Source organism: Populus trichocarpa, chromosome 14 (genome assembly GCF_000002775.5).
Source record: "Populus trichocarpa isolate Nisqually-1 chromosome 14, P.trichocarpa_v4.1, whole genome shotgun sequence".
NCBI classification, from domain to species: domain Eukaryota; kingdom Viridiplantae; phylum Streptophyta; class Magnoliopsida; order Malpighiales; family Salicaceae; genus Populus; species Populus trichocarpa.
This window is the reverse complement of record NC_037298.2, coordinates 6,357,363-6,381,180: the sequence shown is the minus strand read 5'-3', so window position 1 is coordinate 6,381,180 and position 23,818 is coordinate 6,357,363. Positions and strand designations below refer to the sequence as shown.

The 23,818-nt window shown below is 33.4% G+C and overlaps 2 protein-coding genes across 2 annotated transcripts; one reads left to right on the top strand and one right to left on the bottom strand.

Annotated features, from left to right (window-relative positions):
• The first annotated feature begins 5,561 nt into the window (after positions 1 to 5,561).
• On the top strand, positions 5,562 to 7,481 carry LOC112324158 (zinc finger CCCH domain-containing protein 1). The gene is made up of 4 exons (XM_024585718.2): positions 5,562 to 5,736; positions 5,964 to 6,090; positions 6,203 to 7,029; positions 7,169 to 7,481. Exons 2-4 carry the CDS (start codon positions 6,048 to 6,050, stop codon positions 7,274 to 7,276), a joined length of 978 nt encoding a protein of 325 aa, XP_024441486.2. The 5' UTR covers positions 5,562 to 5,736; positions 5,964 to 6,047; the 3' UTR covers positions 7,277 to 7,481.
• A 386-nt stretch (positions 7,482 to 7,867) lies between these two features.
• On the bottom strand, positions 7,868 to 11,398 carry LOC7494145 (phospholipase A1 PLIP1, chloroplastic). Its single transcript, XM_024585717.2, has 5 exons — positions 10,372 to 11,398; positions 9,508 to 10,053; positions 9,291 to 9,350; positions 8,764 to 9,180; positions 7,868 to 8,475 (listed from the first exon to the last, which is right to left on the bottom strand). The coding sequence occupies exons 1-5, from the start codon at positions 11,068 to 11,070 to the stop codon at positions 8,056 to 8,058; spliced, it is 2,142 nt and encodes a 713-aa protein (XP_024441485.2). The 5' UTR covers positions 11,071 to 11,398; the 3' UTR covers positions 7,868 to 8,055.
• Between the last annotated feature and the right edge of the window lie 12,420 nt (positions 11,399 to 23,818).

Below are 23,818 nucleotides of genomic sequence, written 5' to 3'. Positions count from 1 at the left end.
GAATAACTTTTTTGTCATTGATCATTGACGCTGAAATTCATTTGGAAGCTATGAATCTTGGAGAGACCATTAAAGAAGAAAATAACACATCCTTGCAGGATCGCGCAAAAGCAATGATTTTCATTCGTCAGTATCTCCATAAAGTATTAAAAGTTGAAAATCTCATAATAAAATATCATTTTGTTCCGTGGCAAAATATAAAGGAAAGATATGACCATCAAAAGTTTAATGTACTCCCTCAAGCTTGTTATAATTGGTTGCACCTGAGGTTGCAAGATTTTAAATTGATTAGTGAATATAATTCTGTTTTTTTTTTAATTACCTCCTAGCTAAAATTATGCGGTGAGAATACCACAAAAAACCAAATGTTAGAGAAAACATTATCTACTTTTCATGTCTCAAATATTGTCCTGCAACAAAAATATAGAGAACGTAATTTCAGAAGGTATTCGGAATTAATTTCATGTTTTCTTGTGGCTAAATAAAATAATGAGTTTTTGATGAAAAACCATCAATCCAATCCTACAGGTTCCAAACCATTTCTTAAAGTGAATGAAACCTTTGTCCAAAAGACAAGAAAAAACCGAGGGTATAGATATAGAAAATATAAATGGAAAATGAGAAGAGATAATCCTTTAAGAGGCAACCCATCATACCACAAGAAGTGGAGACATAATGAACCCAACCAAGAAAAGGTAAGAATTCTCATAAACCTGAAGATAAGTGTCATAGGTGTGGTATGCATGGTCATTGATCTCGCACTTGTCGAACGCTAAAATATTTTACAGATCTATATCAAACCTATCTGAAACAAAATGTAGTTGAGATTAATTTTATTCATAAAAATGATTTTGAAGGTCATAATATTTATCTTAATGTTAATGTTTATCTTGATGTTTTTGATTTATTTGGAAACCCAAATAAAACAAATAACATACTTAGTGGTGAAATCCTTGGGATGATTGATATTTTTATTTGTATTATGATATTTATCTTATTGTATTTTTAATAAACAATGTTAATTTTATTTCAATTAAATAATAAAATTTAATTATATTTTGAATTGAGACATGACTTTTCATGATAGAGATTTATATGTGATAAATAGTGCAACAACACACACAATTCTCAAGGAAAATGAATACTTTGAATATCTGACATTAACCAAAGCTAATGTCACTACAATATCAGATCCAACAGACATGATTAAAGGCTGTGGAAGAGCTAATATTTTGTTACCAAATAACAAAAAACTGGGCATTAAAGAGGCATCATATTCACCTGATTCTAGAAGAAATTTTCTTAGTTTTAAAGATATATGTGCTAATGGTTATCATATTGAAACAATAGATGAAGACAAAAAAAAAAAACCTTTATATTATCTCACGTATTTCATGTTAGAAGCTTGTACTTGAAAAATTATATGCTTTCTTTTATGGAATTTATTACACGATCATGAAATCTATTGAAACAAATGTTATGATACACCATAAGTGTTCCGACCCAAAAATATTTATGCTTTGGCATGATCGACTTGGACATCCAGGATCGATAATGATGCGACGAATTATTGAAAATTCACATGGATGTCTTTTAAAGAGCTTGAAGATTCCTTTACCAAGTGAGAGTTCATGTACTACATGTTCTCAAGGTAAATTAATTATCAAACCATCTCCATCAATGATTGTTATAAAAGCATCATATTTTCTCGAAAAAATCCAAAGAGATATATGTGGATCTATTCATCTATCATGCAGACATTTTAGATATTTTATGGTATTAATTGATGACTCAAGTAAATGGTCACGTGTTTGTTTACTTTCTAGTCGAAATATTGCATTTGCTAGATTAATAGCATAGGTTATCAGACTACGAACGCAATTTCCTGATTATCCAATCAAGAAAATTCAATTGGACAATGCTAATGAATTTACTTCTCAAGCATTTGATAATTTTCACCCTTCTATTGGAATTGATGTTTTGAACATCTTGTTGCTCGTATGCATGGTCAAAATGGTCTAGCAGAATATCATTTACAAAGCGCTTTCAATTAATTTCTAGACCATTAATTATGAAATCAAAATTGCCTACATTTATCTAGGGACATGCTATATTACATGTTGCATCATTGGTTAAAATTAAACCAAGTGCTTACCATAAATATTTTTATTTGCAACTTGTTTTTAGTATACCTCCAAATATATTCATCTATGAAATTTTTATTATGTGGTATATGTGTCTATAGTGCCCTCACAAAGGACTAAAATGGATCCACAACATGGAATATAAATTTATGTTGGTTTTGATTCTCCATATATTATTAGATTCCTTAAACCTTTAACGGGTGATGTTTTTAAGACACGTTTTGAAGACTGCCACTTTGATGAGAACATTTTCTCATCATTAGGGAAAAAAAAGTTAGTACGTGAAGCATGACAAGAAATTACCTGGAATAACTCAAAGTTATCTCATTTTGATCCATAGACAAATCAAAGTGAATTTGAAGTTCAAAAGATAATTCATTTACAAAATATTTTTATTTGCAACTTGTTTTTAGTATGCCTCCAAATATATTCATCTATGAAATTTTTGTTGTGTGGTATATGTGTCTATAGTGCTTTCACAAAGGACTAAAATGGGTCCACAACATGGAATATAAATTTATGTTGGTTTTGATTCTCCATATATTATTAGATTCTTTAAACCTTTAACGGGTGATGTTTTTAAGACACGTTTTGAAGACTGCCACTTTGATGAGAACATTTTCTCATCATTAGGGAAAGAAAAGTTATTACGTGAAGCATGACAAGAAATTACCTGGAATAACTCAAATTTATCTCATTTTGATCCAAAGATAAATCAATGTGAATTTGAAGTTCAAAAGATAATTCATTTATAAAATATTGCAAATCAATTATCGGATGTTTTCACCAACATTAAAAAGGTGGTTAAATCTCATATTCTATCTGCAAATCCTCCATCAAGAATTGGAATCTTTTGAGGAAAAAAAGATAACATAGTAGCAAATGAATCTATACAACGTTTCAAACGTGAAAGACCTGTTGGTGTTAAGGATAAAAATCCTAAAAAACAAAAACTATAACAAATAGATGATAGTACTCTTGAAGATTCATCATTCATAAAACAAACTAAGATCTCCATAAACTATGATCACACATGAGAGATTTTGGATCGAAATAAAATTATCATAAATGATGTATTTGCATTTAAGGCTACTTTTGACATCACTAGAAGTGATGATGAAATTAAACCACAAACTGTTGAAGAGTGTCAACATAGAAATGATTGACCAATGTGAAAAAGAAGCAATTCAAACAGAGTTAAACTCATTTGCAAAATGTGAAGTATTTGGACTTGTAGTTCATACACCTGAAGCTAATATGCATGTTGGATATAAGCGGGTTTTTGTTAGAAAACGAAATGATAACAATGAAATTATTCAATACAAGGCATGATTTGTTGCACAAGATTTCTCATAAAGACCTGACATTGATTATGAGGAAACTTATTCTCCAGTTATGAATGCAATCACTTTCAAATTCTTAATTGATTTAGTAGTCTCAAAAACTTTAAATATGCATTTAATGGATGTAGTTACAAAATATCCACATGGATCATTAGATAAAGATACCTATATGAAAATCTTTGAAGGATTCAAAATGCTTGAAGCTTTTTATGATAAACACATAAGTGTTTATTCTATTAAACTACAAAAAATTTTATATGGGTTGAAATAATCTAGTCGAATGTGGTATAATTATCTTAATAAATACCTCCTATAAAAAATGTTTGAGAATAATATGATTTGCCCATGCATTTTTATTAAGAAAACCACATTCAGATTTGCTATTGTTGCAGTATATGTTAATGATTTAAATCTTGTTGATACTTCTGAAGAGCTTATAAAAACTGCAACCTATTTGAAAGATGAAAGCTCTTAAAAAGATAAAATTTTGTCTTGGTTTATAAATTAAACATCTTTCAAATGAAAAATTTATCCATCAATCGAGGTATACATAAAAGGTCTTGAAGCACTTTTACATGAACAATGCTCATCCTTTAAGTAAACCTATGATTGTTCGACTACTTTATACGAAGAAAGACCCTTTTCAACCGCTAGGAGAGGATGAAGAAATTCTTGGTCTATAAGTATCATATCTTAATGTTATTAGAGCACTCATGTATATTGTGAATTATACAAAACCAGATTTAGCATTTATAGTCAATTTATTGGTAAGATATAGTTCCACTCTCACACAAAAAACACTAGGATGGGGTCAAATATATACTTCGCTTTCTCCGTAGAACAACTAAAATGGGAGTTATTTTATAGTTGATCAAATTCACAATTGATTGGATATGCAGATGCATGTTATCTCTCTAATCCCCACAAATAGAGATTACAAATAGATCATTTGTTTACATATGGCTACAATTTCTTAGAGATATATCAAACAAACATTAATGGATACTTCATCAAATCATTCAGAAATTATTGCAATCTATAAAGCAAGTCAAGAATGTATATAACTAAAATCAATTATCCAGCACATAAAAGAAAAATATGGATTGTCAACCCTTGAAGATAGTCTTATAATATTGTTTGAAGGTAATGCTACTTGCATCACTCAAGTTCGAGGAGGCTATATTAAAGGAGACAAAACAAAGCATATCTCACCAAAGTTTTTTTTTATAATCACAAGCTTCAATAAAATGGAAAATTTGATATCAAGCAAATTAGGTTAATGATAATTTAACAAACTTATTTACAAAGTCTTTATTAGCCTCAACTTTCAAGAAACTTGTTCATAATATTGAAATGTGTCATCTTAAAGATTTATCATAAGACATTTACTTTTAAGGTGCAGTCAATGCAAATTGTACTCTTTTTTCCTTCGTTTAGGTTTTTTCCCATTGAGTTTTCCTTTGCAATGTTTTAAAGAGGTAATTTGATATTTTTATGAATCCCGAAGCATTCAAACATAGATCTTGAAGTATTTATATAAAACCTTTTATTAAATTCTGAAGTATTCAAAAATCACACAAGAATATTATATTTTTCCTTTACTTAAGTTTTTTTCCATTGAGTTTTTTTTTGTAAGGTTTTAATAAGATATATTTTAGTATATGGTCATTAAAGAGTAAATGTTATAAAATCTATATATATATATATATATATTAAATGCCCATTAGAATCTCTTAAACTCTTGAATTTAGTCTTTTAGTTTTTCATTACACTTAAATTTTCTAGTGTCCTTTAATGTTTTTATTTTTTTTCATAAATAAACTACTTATCTTGTATTTTAAATATTAAAAAAAGTATACAAAAAAAAATATGAACATCTCTATTATAAACATATATATTTTTACTTGTTCTTTAATTTTTTATAAATAGAAAAATGCATCTATGTTATTTTGTGTTATGGGCCTTAATGATGTGAGCCACCAGCCCACGTCAGCTCATTTTCTGATGACGTGTGCAGTTAGCTAAATCGAGTCGGGCTCACTGATCGTACGGTTTATATAACATCAATCACGAATTATAATTACACGGCGAAGATTGAAGCGGCAGCACGAGCAAAAAAGAACCGGCAACACACAAACAGCCCACGCCCGCCCTTTAGCACTCTCGGCGTTTCTGCGTTACGCCTGAAAAATAGATCGGAACTCGAAGAACTTTCTGGAGTTTGACGACGCCATTCTTTCTGCTTCTGAGTAAGTTTATTATATCTCTCTGCTCTTTTGCTCTTACTTTCCTAGGGTATTTCGATGCTCGAGAGCTTGCTTTTAGGGTTTTTAGTTTATTAATTCGTTCTTTTCAGGTTTCCTTGTGAAGTTATTTGCTTAAAACTCTGTATCTGATTAGGTTTAATTTGGTAGGGTGTGCATGTGCATGTTCTCTTGTTGATTTTCTAGGGTTTCGTCTTTGATTTGATTTTCAGATTCTCAAATAACACGACGAATTGTAGCTATTGACTGTATTGGACTGGTGAAAGCTGTGGTCTTTGGTCGTTTTGCTTTTTGATATGGCAGATCCAACTGAACGCGAACCTCAACAGACTGAAGCAGGTACGCATTTTTCTTTGTCAAGACTCATCTCTTTTTTTGCTTTTTTCGATTTCATCTATTATCCGTTGTAGTAATTTTTTATTTTTATTTTAAATATATTTGGCCTTTGCAGTGTGCAATTTTTTTAGAAAACCGATGAAGAACAAGAATATTAGAAAGAGAATGATTGATGAGGATGAGGATGAGGATGAGGATTCAAAAACTCAAACCTCTCTGTTACACAGTCAGAAAAAAGCCCCGAAAGCTGACAATAAGCTCTACTTTTCTACTGGACCGTTAAAGAAATCGTCTGAATCAAATGCAGAACCTGAAAGGTTGTTATTTCAATTCGAGTCTTCTAAGGAAATTCAAGTTCAGCATGATAGTAGAGCAACTGCAACTCTAGAAACTGAGACTGAGTTTTCGAAAGATGCCCGGGCCATTCGTGAGAGAGCTCTAAAGCAAGCTGATGATGCTTTGAAGGGTAAAAAAATGAGTTCTGGTGATGAAAAGTTGTACAAGGGGATTCATGGGTATACTGATCATAAAGCTGGGTTTCGAAGAGAGCAAACGATTTCAAGTGAGAAAGCAGGTGGATCACATGGGCCTCTCAGGGCTTCTGCTCACATAAGAGTGTCAGCAAGGTTTGATTATCAGCCGGATATATGTAAGGATTATAAAGAAACTGGTTACTGTGGGTATGGAGATTCATGCAAGTTTATGCATGATCGAGGGGATTACAAGTCTGGGTGGCAGATGGAGAAAGAATGGGAGGAAGCCGAAAAGGCAAGGAAGAGAAATTTGGCCTTGGGAATGGATGATGAGGAGGTTGGGGGTGCAGGGCACGATGATGATGACGAAGATGAGTTGCCATTTGCTTGTTTCATTTGTAGGGAGAATTTTGTGGATCCTGTCATGACTAAATGCAAACATTACTTCTGTGAGCATTGCGCTTTAAAGGTAGCCCCTTTTACTCCTACGTGTTGCACTTTAGCTATTGTTTCCTTTGTGATTTTGCTTTCTGAATTATGTTTCGAAATTACTTAAATTTTCCGTGATTTTGAACTTATTTTATTCCCCCCCCCTTTCTGCTTTACAGCATCATGCGAAGAACAAGAAGTGTTTTGTGTGCAATGAACCTACTCTTGGCATCTTCAATGCAGCTCATGAAATACGCAAAAAGATGGCTGATGCTGGTAAACGATAGTTTCAACTCTTTCCTCTGTAATGTTGTAGTCATGGATGTGTTCTCTATACTGTGTAGGAAGTGGCTATTACTATGTCCTTCTTTTCTTAGGTAAATTATCAGAGGAATTTTATTTTTTAGTAGTTCCTCAAAACTCCTTATGTCTATCTGAACTATCTGTACTATCTTTCAGAAAACAATCTAATTTTTTAGTAGTTCCTCAAAACTCTTTGTGTCTATCTGAACTATCTGTATTATCTTTCAGAAAACAATCTAATTCACTTGAGACTACAGTTGGAATTAATATACTAGATTGTTTGTTTCGAGTGTATTAGTCAGGAGTTTCAAGCATTTATAGGTTTTCTATTCTTTTGCACTCTATACTTGGTAGTAGCCATACTGACGACATTAGAGTTGCCCTATTTGCAGAATTAGATCTTGAATTACATCTAGTTGCCCAAACTTTGTTCAGTAACTTTTTTGAACAAATTAGATTGTCTTTGATTGTAACCATTGAGTCATAGGTCATTTGATTTGTACTCCTTGATGCAGCAGTGCAGCTTAGAATATAAATCTGAACTAATAGCTGTGAGCTGAGCCTGATAGGTCAAATTTGTGAAGAACAGAAAAAAGAAAGTGCATATAGATTTTGCAGTATCTTTGCTACAAGAAATATTGGATTTCATTAAGGTGTTAGTCATTGATGATGAATGATAACTACATATACAAGAGCTTATCGGCTGTACATATATTCATTGTCTCATGTATATCTAACCAGGGGAGAACCCTGCAAAATTTCTTTACACACCAGTCATGGCCTTCTTGGTGCCAAACATACTTCTTTCCAAAGTGTTTTCGTGGTTCCATAAGTGTGGAGATGGTGAGGCAAGCAATGGCCACAATTGATTCCCCCATTCATGTACTTTCCAACCAACCATCTTTGAATTTTGCCTTAGAACCTTGTTCACTGCCTTTAGGTAGTTGCTCGAGTCATGGTCTCTTAGAATTGTACCTTCCGAGCCATAGGCTGTGGGATCGCTAAGAGTTTCCAGTGGGTGGGGACAATTCAGGAATGCCTTTATGGCACTTGCAGCGAACCTGTGTTGGGTTTTATCAAAAGCATACAGTGCACTTCCTGGAGGGAGTAAAGGGTGTGGAGGAGATGACTTCTCATCAGGTTGGAGTATGAATAATTTCCCAAGTGGAGAGTACAGGAATTTCTGCATAAAAACACAGGAGAAGGTGAAGGAGAAATTTTGACTGCATTTATATTTTAACTCTAATATGGTCTAAACTAAAGATTGGGAGTGGAACAAAACCAGGCATCTTTGAACTTTTTAAAAAATAAGGTACATGCTACATTTGGAGTGTGAACCTTTGGATGGAGAACGAGTTTGAGGGGATGCCATGAAGTTGATAGTCCAACTCCTTAGACTATACAAGTCTGAGCGAGTAGCATATAGATGGTTTGAGAATGGAAAGATATAGTTGATCAAACAGATACTTACATTTTTAGTTAGACAAGGGTGTGACTGGAAGGAGCCATTTAATCGCTTGAGGACTAGTGTCACATGGTTGGGGTAGTTGCAGGAGAAAGCTCTTGGGACAATATCTCTATGCATCACTACACAGTGTACATGGTTGTCATCTAACCCCAAATAATTTAGGATCTTTTGGCCTCCACAGAACACAAATGGTGAGCCAAAAGTGACCACTGGCCTAAGAGCAGAGGTCTTGACGATCTTCCTGGTCAGGAGCATCAAGTGGACTAAAAGGGAGAGGCTACCCCCAAGAGAATGGCCCGTAAATTGAAGCTTAGCACGTTCTCCATGTTTGTTCAAATGTTCCATTATTTCTGGCATGAACTGTTCATATATTCCCTTTGCCGCTTCATAAATTCCTCTGTGAACAAGCACATCTGTACCCTGTCAAACACAGTATTTAATCAGTGGTACAAGCTTTTCTCCTCTTCTAAAATGGTGTATCTTCTCAACATGACTTTTGCGAGTTGTGAGAGTTTGCAGCCAATACTTACCTCAAATTTAGTGGGTTCAAATAGGAGGTTTGCCTGCCAAGATGCAAGGGAGTCGGATCCCTGCAATTTGGAAACACGAAAACAAGCTCAACACTTCTCAGATTTGTGTCTATCTTTCAGAAATAGAATATTATACCTAAAGTGAAAACTATAATACGATATTAGGACTATGTTCCAAAGCATACAAAATGCAATGAATGACGAAGGAATTATTTACCTGAATCACAAAGCAGCGTGTATACGTGCTTACATCGTCACAAACAAACCATTCACAGGGTGCTGAGTGGAGTGACTGAAGGTCCCTTGCTGCCTCCTGTTTTTCCTTCTCCCCGGCCGCAACCATCGCTGTCATAGTTGATGCTGCAACATAAGCAGCCACCTCTGATTTATATACTCGCTGAGGTCTCTCACCATCTTCAACGGGCTGGTCTACGTCCTCGACTGGTTGGTTTCCAGTACTGCTTGAATCAGTACAATCACCTTCCTGCTGAGGTTGAATGCCATGAGAAAGAAGGCCCTGTGCACGTGATTGGACATAAGATGCAGCTGAGGCAGCAATCCCATAAGCAAGAGATGAGCGGATGGGGTGCTTCTGCTCAGGTTCCTCCGTGTTCCCTGAGTTGGATTTGGCAACTACAAGGGTAGCTGCAGGGGCGTGAGTCGCGTCATGATCAAGCTTCTCTTTCACGGCAGCAGCCTCCGCTTTCTTTTCTAAAGAAGATGTGACAAAGTGTAGGCCGTAATATCTCCTCAAATCCATGGCCTGCATATTAATGGATAAATTACTGGTGTTAGATGCATATTTTGCTTGGGCTGGCATTACCTCTCTGGGCTGATGATTGATGAAGTAAGTAGATTACTGACTACCTTGTTTGATGAATCACATGATGGATGAGTGATAATTTTCTAAAGAGTTAAAATATTAATTTTCACCATTATTTTTGAAATCCAAAACCAAATTTCTTATTTCTTAACCAATAGATCGCTACTACCATAGAGTTAGCCAAGCAGTGAAGTTTAGATGATCCAGATCCTAGAAGGACGGGCCGCGTAATTGCTGTGAGGGACAGAAAGTGCGTACCTTAATCTCTTGTATAACATAAGCCATATTGCACAAGAAAGCCAGCTTTGAGAGTAGCTTGGTATCAGACCAACCAACTGGAGCCAAAAATCTTAAAAATGTTTCTCGATCATATTTTATTTCTCCTCCTTCCTCGTCTGAGTTATAGTCTACCATGCAGCCATCCTCGCAATTACTATCACCATTTTTGCTGGCATCAGATAACTCTTCTTCTCCATAAATGTCCTCTTTCTGTTGCCTATTCCTCCAATGATTTCTGATCTCGTAAATCCGCTCCACCCAATTCGTTCTCTTTACCTCTCCTAGTTCAGTGCTAGCACTGCCCTCATCTGAACTGTCCACTATGATCTCATCTTTCTTTAATGAACCGTCAACTCCGTCCTTGGCAATATTCATGTCTTTGCTTGTCTCAGGGTCAAACAGAAATGATCGAAGTGATGCTGGGATTATGGAGCTAGAAATCTGAAAAGGGAAGATACCAACCGAACGGCTGCTTTTAAGCTTTGGCTGTGATGATGCAGCACGGACGTAGTTAACGGAATAACAGAGGTGGTTATCTGAATAGGATCTCCGCATGGTGGCTCGGTTGCAGAAATCTTTGCCAGAATTTGAACGGTAAAGGCCATTGTGTTCTTTGAACCTATCTTTTTGTGCTACAGTTGCTTGAGAGGAAGGAATAGCCATTGAATTGCATACCATGACTTGTAACAGTTGTCACCGCAGTGCTGATGCTAAGTGAAGGTATTGTTGCGAACCCCTTGATAGTAAGATGCCCCTCCCTCTCTCTCCACCTATCTAGCTAAATCTTGAAGTTTGCCAAATTTCCTGGAAAGAACTCAAGGGGTGGTGATGGATTTTATAAAAAAGGTTAGGCAGGACAAATGCACATCGTTAACAACGAGAACATTAGGATAACACGAATGCTTGAACCGATTCGATTAGATATTTGAAATTAAACAACGCGTGTAAAGAGTCATTTGGTTTGGTGTGAAGACACGACATGTAGTTATGTTCGAGAACATCTTCTTGTGTTTCTAATCTTTCAGTTATTTTTAAAAATATATTAAAATAATATTTTTTATTTTTAAAAAATTATTTTTCACATTAACATATCAAAATTAAAATAATATCAAATATCAAAATAATATTAATTTAAAATAAAAAAATAAAATAAATTAATTTTTTTCAAAAACTCTTTAAAAAAACAAAAACAAACATTACCGAGACTAATATTTATTACTTTTAAGTTTGACCAAATTGAGCATGAAAGCGCCTGGACCATGGGCATTGTATCTACCGTTTTTTTTTTTCTTTTTCGAATGGTAAACTCTATAGCTGAATCTAAAAGAGTGCCAATACACGCTCTAAAAGCATAAATTGAAGTTTTTAGACATTGACGTGCCACACTAACACACTTAAACGAGTTTAAGATCTTAATGTTAAATTTCCAACCTTTTATCTACCTTTTCTGACAGAAATACATGCAAAGATTTTCAAGAACAATTCACTAATAACTTTAGGTGAAGAGCATCCTACCTCAAAACCATATCACATAAGGTTGCCCGACATCAAAAATTAAAAAAACGAGGCGAGAAATTCGTCTTGTACCTGCCATCCGAAGATGATGTTGTTGATCTCGATGATGCCTTGACTCTTTCTATGTTCCAGTTTTTTGGCTTCCCCCATGCTTAGAAATGTTCGTCCTCGGATACCTGCTACAAGTTAAATCTTACTAACCATATCTAACCAACCGTATTCTCTATTTAAGTATACATCTTGAACTCAAAAACATGATCATGCACGCTAGTGAGAAATTGCAAGGATATTAAAGCTTGAAGAGTGCAACAGAATCTGGGATCCTCAGTAATGTAAGTTTGAATATATATATATATCTCCGAAATCCTTGAAATCTCTGCTCGGAAGTACCAATATGGCATCAAGGATAATGCTAGCTTTGAGTTGATTCCACTTTCTTGGGTTTTTCGATCCAAAGTTTATTCAAAGCTATTAATTAGTAATCAAAAGTTAATCGTGGGATAAATTAAAAAAAATTAAATTAAATAACTAATAGAAAGTTACTAATTACAATTATAATATTTTTGTATTATTTATAATCTTCTTCTCAACTTCTTAATTTTTTATAACCTTCAAACAATTATCTTTCTTTAAACACCATGCACTACAACTACGAAATTAAATAGATCCTCGAGTCTAAGGATTGAGAACTTACGAAAAATAGCTTTGAGAAGAATCTTTCCATAAAATTACCATTATTCTTACAAGAAGATCCATTGAAAGAAAGAAATAGAAGAATCAACACTTCCATCACAAGCCGTAATTAACACAATATTGAGAAAGTAGGGAGCCTCTTCCATTAAACAAAGGCTCTTGCATGTGCGCCAGGTGGATTCAGCTGCCAAGCATAACTCTCAGCAAACTTTTTTTTCTTATATATATAACTCTAACAAATTTGTCCCCTTTTTTAATGTTTCTCCTTCTTTCAGCTCTCGAGCCCTTCTATTCAAATGTCTCATGGGATTAAAGCAAACAACTAAAATAATCCAATTGACAACTCTGATAACAAGACTATAATATCACCTGCATGCCAAGCTAGAACTGGCTGGCATGTGATAAGTTTACCATCAAAAAGAATTTTGTTCGTAATTATTATTCTAAAAAGGTTTGTTTGTACAATACCACACTTTATTTACTTGCATAAAAACACGCCAATATCAACGTATACAGCAATTAAACCAAACATCACGAAATCGGCTTGCTGCTTATTTTTCAATGCATCCATGGTAATGATAATTAGCGTGGGGAATGCCTTGCACGAAATTATACACTATATATATACCTCATCATAAGGAAAATTACCGCTCCGTTTTCAAGAATTATAGTTATAGCTTATAAAAGAACGACAAAACAAATCAATTACTAAATCATTTCGAAGATGCACGTTACCTGAAATTATCTTCTTGCCATGCACAGATGCGGTCATGCTTCTTTCATAGTATGCCAATATGGAAGGCCATCTCCAAAGGCGGATCAAAGTGAAATGGCAATGCAAATTAGACTATATAGCAGAGAGAGAGAGAGAGAGAGAGAGAGAGGCAAGAAATGTACTGTCCCTATGAACAGAGGTGACACAAAAATATATGGTGTGTGATTGAATTTGGACAAGAGATTCTCTGAAATGCAGGTGGGTTTTATTTGTTTTCTGACATTCAAATATATATAATGTTTGTTGAATCTCTCTCAAAATGGGATTCTGTTTTGCTACCGATCGATGGAGATGCTTGTGCGGTTGCGCCTATACATATATGTAAGATTGCAAGTGGAATCGATCGAAGAGTCTTTTCACGTGTTCGATGACAAGAGGACAGCTTATATGGCCAAGGATGTCCCTACTCTATTTCTATATTGCCTAGCAAAAGTCCTCTGAGCTTCTTCTCTCTCTTTTTTTAACTAGTCGCCAATATTTTACTAGCAACCTTTTTCCCAATACAACTACGCGACATTGTTGTCTTAACATAAGAGGCGCTGAGTAGAGTAAATAGTGAAACTGCCTTTAGCGCCAAATGTTCGGTTGCATGAGGCACCCGCTGCCAGTACCCTCCACATTGCATCGCCGGCCTGGTGGCTGGTGGAATGGAAGCACCCATATGTGCACCTGCTAGCAGTAGCTGCAGCTCGTGTCCAATTCAAGTCAGCTGGCTTTAAAACAGAAAGGCCCATCTTTCCTAGCAGTTTGCCAAGATTCTCCCCCTCGGGTTTCACCGAAACCACCACGCGTGGCAACAGTTAATTTGTATGCGCTCTAACCGGAAGGTCCCTGTCGTGAGAACACTTTCCAACTTCTTTTCCTAGGTGCAATGTATAACAGGGAGTGAGATTTTGCAGGGTCTGATGGCAATCTTGCTCTCGAAGACTTCAACTGTTGATTTCGTGTCACATCTAAAACTTGCACTGCTAATTTGATCAATCTTGCCTGTCTCTTCATCTGTCTTCATTTAATTTTATCACAAAATCAAAGAGTCAAATCTCATCTAAAAATTTCGATTTTTTTTTGGTAATTATAGTTGAATTCTTTTTAGCATATTTTTGAAACCCGACCCGGTCATTGACCCGGTCAAGTGATCGGATCACGGGTTAGATGGATTGACCCGGGTCAACCCAAAAAAACCTATAAAAAAAAACACATAACAATCATAGTTTTCCCCTGGCATTACACTACCTGTTCTATCAACAATCAATGAAGTTGACACATCGATTCCAGTCTACTAGCATGAATAGAAGTCATTTACTATCAGTTACAATTGAGCTGCTGGTTTTTTAGAAATTTTTTTGAAGTTCTACTTCAGAATTTTTCATTGTTTTAGATTCTTATCATCGATTTCCTTCTTTATATTCTTATATAAGAGTTCAGTTCCTCCCACCTTAATATCTAGAAAAGTCAGTCTTAATCCACGATAGTACTGTCGAAAATGAACTAAAAGAACTAGCAAATAACAAATGATCATAATACGGTGGGAAGAACAAGTATTCTCGATGGGTCAATCGAACAGAAAAATAAAAGAGCAGAGATACATACCTATGGGAAGAACCGATGGGTCAACAGACTGAACAGAGAGAAGAATCGATGTCACTGTTATACTCTCCTGCAATTTCAACAGAGGGAAGAAGATGAAACAGAGGATAGCGAAAGGCGAAAGAAGAAAGAAACAATTAAAAACTCATCTAACCTTATGCTCAAAATTGAAACGGCAATCAAGGATTCAAGATTCTTCTGCTCATCTGCTCTTCTTTGCGACTGAGAGTGAAATGAGTTTGACAAATTCTTGAAATTAATTAGGTCTTATTCTCACTTCTCTGCTCTGCAATGCATTCGTGATTCGTCTATCTGCTCTTGTCGTTTCGGGCATGAGAATATAAAAAAAAAAAACCCGGGTCTCAGCCGGGTTTAGCCGGGCCGGCCGGGTCCCTGGTCGACCCTCCGGGTCGACCGGGTCTGGCCGGGCCAATTCCCAGCCTGTTTTTGGCTTAGACCCGGCCCGGCCACAGGCCCGGGTCGGCCGGGTCCCAGGTCGACCCACCGGGCCGGGCCGGGTCTTAAAACACTGCTTCATAGATCGCAATGCAATTTATCAATCTATTCCATAACTAATTCCAACATTTTTTTTGTTATATTTTTTTAACAATAAATATAAACAAAATTGAAAAACTATGTTGGGATATAAATTAGAATGCTCTAGTTTTTTGGGGTCTTACAGAAACTATATAAATTTGTTTGCATAGTTTTAGTATAGCTTCCGAAATATTTATATGATCGATCGAATACCACTTAACCAAGCTTACAACGAATTAATTTTGAAAACCACAATAATATTATCTAGATAAATTCATTTAATTCTCTTAAGACTCCTTACAAATTAAATTCACAAGCTTTCCAACTTTTTTTCTAGTATTCACAATTTATTTAATTTTAAAACTACATAAAATAAAATAAAAAGGCACTTTACGACCTAAAAAACTTGAATTTAATTTAGAAAATAAAACGAGTTTTTATTAATATTTTTGAAATTTTTAATTTAAAATATCAAAAAATAAAAGGAGGGTTTTGGTAAATCATCAAAGTTTAACAATGAAATTAAAACAGAGACTAACAGAAGGGTTATATATTCGTCCTTAAAAAATGGCAATTTAATAATTTATTTGATCAGAGCCACGGCAACATCATTAATTCTGGGGTAAAAACTGACTGCCATTAAACCGATTTTTCCGGGTCTTGGAAGCTTTGTTGGACTTGGCCTTACAGTCCCGGTTTGGGCTATTTGTTATAGCAGATTACACCGGGCCATAAAACTGGTAAGCCCAGGAGTCTGTAGAAGAATAAAGTCTTAGTAGAAGCCCAATTGTTTTTTTTTTCTTTTTCACTCCATTTTGCTAGGGAGCCTCGTCTTTGTTTTGATTAGAGTGTGTGTTTTTGCTAATATGTTTTCCATGGTGTTTTTTAATTGAAAATAAATTAATTTTTAAAAAAAATTCACGCACTCTTCGTTAGATATTATCACGTGTAAAGGGATTTGGGCAGGGAAGAGAAGAGGAAAGTTCTTATTATTCCATTGCAATATTTAAATGACCCAACACACTGATATCTCGCAAAAAAAAAAATAACTTAATTATGCAACGAAGTTAAATATCATTCCTCTATATACTAAAAAAAACGAAGTCATGGTGTATTTCTGGTGGTTTATTTTTATCAGATCACAATGGCAGTAATGTAAATCTTAGGCTACACTAACTTCTCCTTCAACTTTGATTTTTTTTTCTAATTTATTTATTTTGTCGATGCAAAAGAGATTTCGATCTCTCTTAACTCAAAATATAAAAGAGAAAACATTTTTATTTTGTCGTGTCAGTACGGTGTGTAAAATTATAGGGAAAAATTGAAAAACTGATTAAATCGAGAAAATTAAAAAAATAAATTTAAAAAACCGAACCATGAAAAAAATCGATTAATATTTTGAAAAAACTGACCAGTTTAGTTCGGTTTCGATTTTATAACCTTGAAACCGAAAAAATCAAATCAAACCCAAACTGAAAAAAACCGGAAAAAAACATAGCCAATTCCAAGCCAAACCGGTTTGAATTGATTTTTATCTAAATAAACCGAACCAAAACCGGTCGGTTTAAACCGGTTTTAGTTTTTTAAAAAAAAATTAATTTAATTATTTTTTTTTAATAAAAACTTAATAAATGATCATTCTAGATTATAAGTAGCTGGCACTAACTTTTACTCCCTACCTACCACCTAAAACATTCAGGTTTTTTTTTTTTGTTGAATAAAATATTCAGTTATGAGTACAAAAAATAGCAAGCCAGTTGTTAGTCAGCCACTGGATTAGGCTATCGAACGCGTGTTCCGTCAAATCTCTTATCTCACCCATTTCTCTGTGCATTATTATGCTTTCTCTATTGTCTGACACCTTTTGACTAGCTTTTTAAAGTATTGTCTTAAACATGGCATCGCACCTTTTACGATTCTCAATCATCTACGAGATTGCCCCTTGAGTTTGTTTGTTCTTGTGATTATGACAATGGTATTACCAGGAAATTGGAACATTAGCTGTAGTGTAATTCAAATTCAAGACCTTATCTTTGTTAAAAATAAAAAAGGAGAGAGCGATCAAGACCTTATCCTTTATATATATATATATATATATATATATAAAAGAGTAATATCACTTTGATTTTTTTTATATTGAGTTAATTTTCTAGACTGGATCCATGCACGAAAGCTAAACTCTTTTTTATGTTGAGCCTATAAAAACTATTTTTTTCTTTAAATTAAGCTAATGAGAGTTGAAATCTTCTTTTATAGACTGAGCTCATGGTTTTGAGCTTTGTTTTTTAGACTGAGCCTATAAAAACTAGTTTTTTTTTTCTAAATTGAGCCTATAATTTTATTTTATTTTTTTCAAATACCATAGTATTTTTTTTTGGCTTTCAAAAAGTTTTTTAAGCCTATTAAATTTAAGATTATCAATAATTAACAAGCTGGTGATATATCTTAATAGCCAATTACCCACCTGGACCGGTTTCAATTAAAGAATCCAAATCTTGGTCCTCTCTACTTCCAATCATTTTTAGATTAGTTTACAAGTTTGCAAAATAGCCTTTCATAAATTGACACATTAGTACACTTTTTACTTGGTGTAGCTTGTTACATGGGGCACGATCCACTCCCCGATGCGACTACTTCGCTTGTTAGGTGTTACTAAATGCCATAAAGTCTCGTCCCTTTAATTTGTAGCAGGAGTGGTCCAGAATTTTTGATGCAGTAGCTAGGGTTTAATTTGGACATAAAGGATAAGCTTTTACAACTCACCATGCACCTCCTCAGATTGTGTCCCTCTTCATGATTTCTTCGCAAATTATTGTCCATTTTTTTAGAATAAAGAAGAATGTCCCCCTATCCTCCGTGCTGAAATTAATTGTTTGCTTGACTAAAATGGCCGTGCATAAACAAGGTTTTATCCACACCTGGATGAACTAGTTCTAGCAAGTCTGGCAAGGACGAGCACGTACGACTCAATTAAGCTATCCAAAAACAAAATCTCATCTGTACGTGCGCTGTATATATTTCAATTTGTTTTAACTATCAGTTTATTGTTTGGATATATTTTGGTGTTTAATTTGGCAATTTGTGACTAGAATTTAACAAGAACGGACCTCTAATTAATTAATTTCCAACTAGTGAGGAAGGAAATATATAACAGTTGATGACCTGCATTTATTCCAATAATTAATATCGTTGTTTGGAGAATGAAAAACGTTACCTTTAATCATAATTATTAGATTTCATTTTAAAGATTCTAAATTAACATGTATGACAAGTCCAACGTAATTGTTTGTAATACAATATTTAAGTAGTACTTTTTAATAATGTTAATAATAGTATATTCTTATTATTCAAGTAATTTTTGAAACTAATTGCACCGTTTTATTTATTTATTTATAAGTAAATAAGTAGCTTAAAATATAGTAAAAATGTTCAATGTTGTAAGAATATTTTACATGTGAATATTTTTTTAGAAGACAAATAATCTCACCTTTCCCTGCATCCTAAAAAAACAATAGATAGGCAAAGTGCACAACGAGATATTAATTCACCGTGAAAATCACACACACACATATATATATATATATATATGGGTGTTTGGCCCAACTTGTGCGCACCTCAACTAGTTTCACGGTCTTGAAGTTAACGACTATATAGGTCTCCAATGACTTTAAGAGGACTCAAGCTCGTGATTATTAGAAAGCAAACTCAAAACCTGACCAATTAAACTACTCCTCATAGTTGTATATATATTTTTTTAGTTTAACGTGGGTGTCCGGACCAACTTGCGCGTACCTCGACTAATCCCACAGGCCCTGAAGTTAACGACCATGTAAGCTTCCAGTGGCCATCATATGAGCAACCACAGGACTCGAACCTGAGACCACAGAGGGAGCAAATCTCTTGATCCCAAACTCTTACCACTGGGCCACCACCTAAATGGTTTTATAGTTGTATATTTTAGTTTTATAATTAATGGCTAGAAAAGCACATAGATTAAATCCAAATTAATCTTAGAATAAACTTTACAGGCATAAATTTATTTGTATCGTAAATAAATATTCAATTTTCATACTCTTTTGCAGGATTAATGTTTGTTTATAAATTTTAGATCTCAAGAATTACGTTTTATCAAACCTGCGTTATGCATAAGATATTATAAATTTTAATTATGACTAGAAAAAACATAAAGTAGGAAGTACAAAACTTGCTCCCCTTCTCTAATCACACGTCCTGAGCCTAGATACAGGAGCAGTAATTTTCCGTTCCATAAATTCTCATTCCTCTCGCTTTTAAAATTGAATCTTAGGCCGTTTGTTTGCAGGAAAGTAGTTTTTTTTTTGAAAGTGAATTTCGGGGAAAGTGAATTCCGGTAAAGTATTTTCCGATGTTTGGTAGTGTAATGGAAAATAAGTTGGAAAACACTTTCCAGTGTTTGGTTATGTTATGGAAAATGAGCTGGAAAATAACTTATTAATGTTTTATTTTTTCAAGTTTATTAAAATAATAAGGAACAAATCTTACAAATTAAAAAGTTGAATAAGAATTAAATTGAAAAAAAATATAATTTCATAAATTATCTCAAATAAAATAAATAATAATCAAAATAATAGAGATCAAATCTAAAAAATTAAAAAAAATAAAAGGTGAAGAAATTAAAATAATAATAATTAACATTTCATAAATTATTTCAAATAAAATAAGTAAAAATCAAAAGAATGAGGACCAAATTTGATAGATACAAAATTTCAATAAAAAAATGATAAGGAAAAAGCAAATAGCAATTATAAAAATAAGGACCAAAATTAATATAAAAATTAAATTTTAAGAGATGAAATTGAAAAATAAATATTCAAAACAAATTATATATAGCAATCAAAAGTTTGAGGATCAAATTTGATATAATCAGCAAATAATGACATTTCTAAATTTTTCACAACTTCCGGAAAGTGTTTTCCGCCCAAATTTTTCAGGAAAACACTTTCCTGAAAACCAAGCCAAATTTTCCTTTGACTGGAAAATGTTTTCCGTTGACCAACTTTTCCAATGGCAAACAAACACAGGAAAGTTTGGAAAGTGATTTCCCGGAAACCACTTTCCGGAAAACAAACACAGCCAAAAAGGAAAACACTTTCCTAGAAATCAAACCAAATTTTTCTTTGACTGGAAAGTGTTTTCCGTTGACTGAAAAGTGTTTCCGTTGACCAGAAAGTGTTTTCCGTTGACCGGAAAGTGTTTTCCGTTGACCAACTTTCCTAATGACAAACAAACACAGGAAAGTTTGGAAAGTGGTTTCCCAGAAAATGAATTCCAGAAAACAAACATGGCCTTAAACTTAAAAAGAAGAAGAAAATCTTCACAACTATACGAAGACCGCACCGAGAAATGATGTCAAAATCATACAACATTATACAATTGGAATACGTTGTTCTCTAATAAAAAGTAATTATTTTTTTACAATCCATAAACACGGTTCTAGATTTAAATAGTGTTTGTATTTTAGGTTAATTTTTAATATATTTTTTTATCAAAAAGAATATATTAAAAAAATATTATTTTATTTTTTAAAATTTATTTATAATATCATCTTAATAAAACAATTTAAAAATATAAAAAAAAAAGTTTTAAAAAAAATCTTAAGAAGCGACGGCTCCTGGTAAATTAGCATGTACTTGTGCTTTTTCAGTCATGAAGTAGCTTTTACTTGATGAGACATCACACAAAAATGCTCCTAGGAAGTGCTGTCGGTGACTCATTGGCTGCTAAATCCTTTAGGCCGAAGGGCATAAATAGCAAGGAGAATATATTTCTACGATGAAAAAGTGAACACTTCCAAGTTCCATGGTCCCAATTCGATGATAGTATCCGGGCACTACATGTCTGGATCGTCCAATAGAATAGCTGCCACGTGGGTCTTTTCTAGTGGGGAAATTGAATGCTATCATGATCTTGTCCTTCTAAATTCTTAGGACTAGCCAATAGATTAGCTCCATGTATTCTGAAGAACAATTTTTGCCCTACCCATGAAGGGCAGGCTGGGCGTAGCATGAGTGTTCATATTCTTAGTCAGCACCTTTGAGTTGAAAGCATTGGGACCCTTCCAGCTTCTCTTTGTAGCAAGTTGATTGGTTGGGATCAAACTGCAGATAACCATGTATTGGAAGCGTGGAGTGTCATTAAAAAGGTACACCTGTTGCTAGGCAACTGGGCGGCTTCGAATGAACACGTGGATATATATAATACTGGTGTTGGAGAGAATGTACGGGTAGATGTTTTTTAAAATATTTTTTATTTAGAAATAAATTAAAATAATATTTTTTTATTTTCTAAATAAAAATATTTTTTATTTTTTAAAAATTATTTTTAACATCAACATTTCAAAATGATATGAAAATATTAAAAAAATATTAATTTTAAACTAAAAAATAAATAAATTTTTTAATAGCATTTTTAAAACATAAAAACAAACAGTTCGACCAAAAAAATCATTAAAAATTATTATTAGATGATGTAAATGGAAGCATATCTTGGTGTTTCAAGCTAAGCGGACTTCATTTACATTTGTATCTTTAGTGCTCCCTCCCTCCTAATTTATTTATCCACCATCATGTTCTCAACTATATATTAAGCTATCTTTATTATTTTGTTTGATGTGCAAATTCTCAACACTATCCTCACTTTCAAATATAGAAATTCGTGAACCTTGAAAAAAAGTGTGATTAATCAAATGATTGAGAATAATATTGAAAAATCATCAAAAAAAAAGAAAGAAATTCATGTGTTTTTGTTGAAAAATAAACAAAATTTTGAAACAATTCATCACAATTGTAATAACTTATTATATTATAATTTAAGAATCATACAATTAAATATAAATATAATCAACCATCACTTAAAATAATTGATTACATCAAACTAAACAATCAAACATGACATAATTCATTTAGGAGATTAAGTAAGGTAATGAAAACAATCTTAAAATCTCAAACCAATTAACAAGCAATGAAATATAAAACACAAGGATAATTAGTCACACGAGAATACACATGGAATTCATTATGAGAAAATAAAAGATTATAAGGTGTCATAAAATTGTTTTCTCACCCAGAATCTTGAAGTAACTCAAACTTGTTTTCTCTCTCCTCTTTCTTGTCAACAAAGTGAAGAGAATGAAAGCATTCACAAATACATCTTATCCTAAAATATAACACCTTTAGGTTTTAATATAGACTAGATACATGAGTATTTCTTTTCTCACTTGGATCTATAATTTAAAACAAACTCAACAAAAAACTATCTTGACTTAAATCAAACCAACTTATGAAAATTGAACATCTCTTTGATGGCCTCCATCAAGCACATCTCAAGTACTACACAAACTAATCAAATCCAAAAAATGCTTAAACTTGATTGTAGAGATATGTTTATTATCACCAAGATGCTGAGATTTGCAGCTCCAAAAACATTATATAGTCTCCTCTAAATAACCTTAATAGACCTCTTTTAGGTTGCAAGCCAATGAACCCAAACTAGGTATCAACTAATATAAGTCTAATAATGAAATAAACTCCCAAATAATGTCTAATAGACCAAAACAAACCCAAATTAAAAATAATTATTCAACGTAAAATAAATAAACTGGGAAGTATATTTATTTAAATTCATCAAGATGGTATTTAATGGGCATACCTTCTTATACAACTGAGGAATATACAATTAATGCTTCATATACAATTGGTTCATCAGAGATTTGGTCATGTAAAGAGTTCCCAACTTTGTCCATAATCCAGCAGTCATAGTCTCTTCATCAACCTCTCTCAGAACTTCATTAGATAAACAAAGCTCAATAGCATTGTGTGCTCATTTCATAAGATCATGTTTCTCCTCATTATCCATCCTTTTAAGCAAATAAACTTTGTTAAACTAGTAAGGAACACATCTTAATACGCCACAAACTGAAGTCGTTCCCACCGTTAAATTTCTCTACATTAAACTTAGTTGTTGACGTTACATTTGTTTTTATTGTGAAAGCCAACTGATAACTAGGCAAGCTTTAATGCTAGTTTATAGTAAAAACAACCTTAAAATCTCAAACCAATTAACAAGCAGAGAAATATGAAAAACAAACATAATCAATTACATAAAAACACATATGTAATTTACATGATTTGACAACTTAGACCTACTTCATGGGTGAGACCATCAAGGAAACTCACTATGAGAAAATAGATGATTATAAGGTGTTATACAAAATTATTCTCTCACCTAAAATCCTAAAAAGTAACCCAAGATTCACATTTTCTCTTTCTCTCTAGTCACAAA

Excerpts from the sequence above, each read along its gene's own strand:
- LOC7494145 (XM_024585717.2), bottom strand. The coding sequence starts at position 11,070 with ATGGTATGCAATTCAATGGCTATTCCTTCCTCTCAAGCAACTGTAGCA. Across the intron at positions 10,054-10,371 it reads ATGTTATACAAGAGATTAAG|GCCATGGATTTGAGGAGATA; the intron begins GTACGCACTTTC and ends ATTAATATGCAG. Across the intron at positions 9,181-9,290 it reads TTGAACCCACTAAATTTGAG|GGTACAGATGTGCTTGTTCA; the intron begins GTAAGTATTGGC and ends TGTGTTTGACAG.
- LOC112324158 (XM_024585718.2), top strand. The coding sequence starts at position 6,048 with ATGGCAGATCCAACTGAACGCGAACCTCAACAGACTGAAGCAG. Across the intron at positions 6,091-6,202 it reads ACCTCAACAGACTGAAGCAG|TGTGCAATTTTTTTAGAAAA; the intron begins GTACGCATTTTT and ends TGGCCTTTGCAG. Across the intron at positions 7,030-7,168 it reads GTGAGCATTGCGCTTTAAAG|CATCATGCGAAGAACAAGAA; the intron begins GTAGCCCCTTTT and ends TCTGCTTTACAG.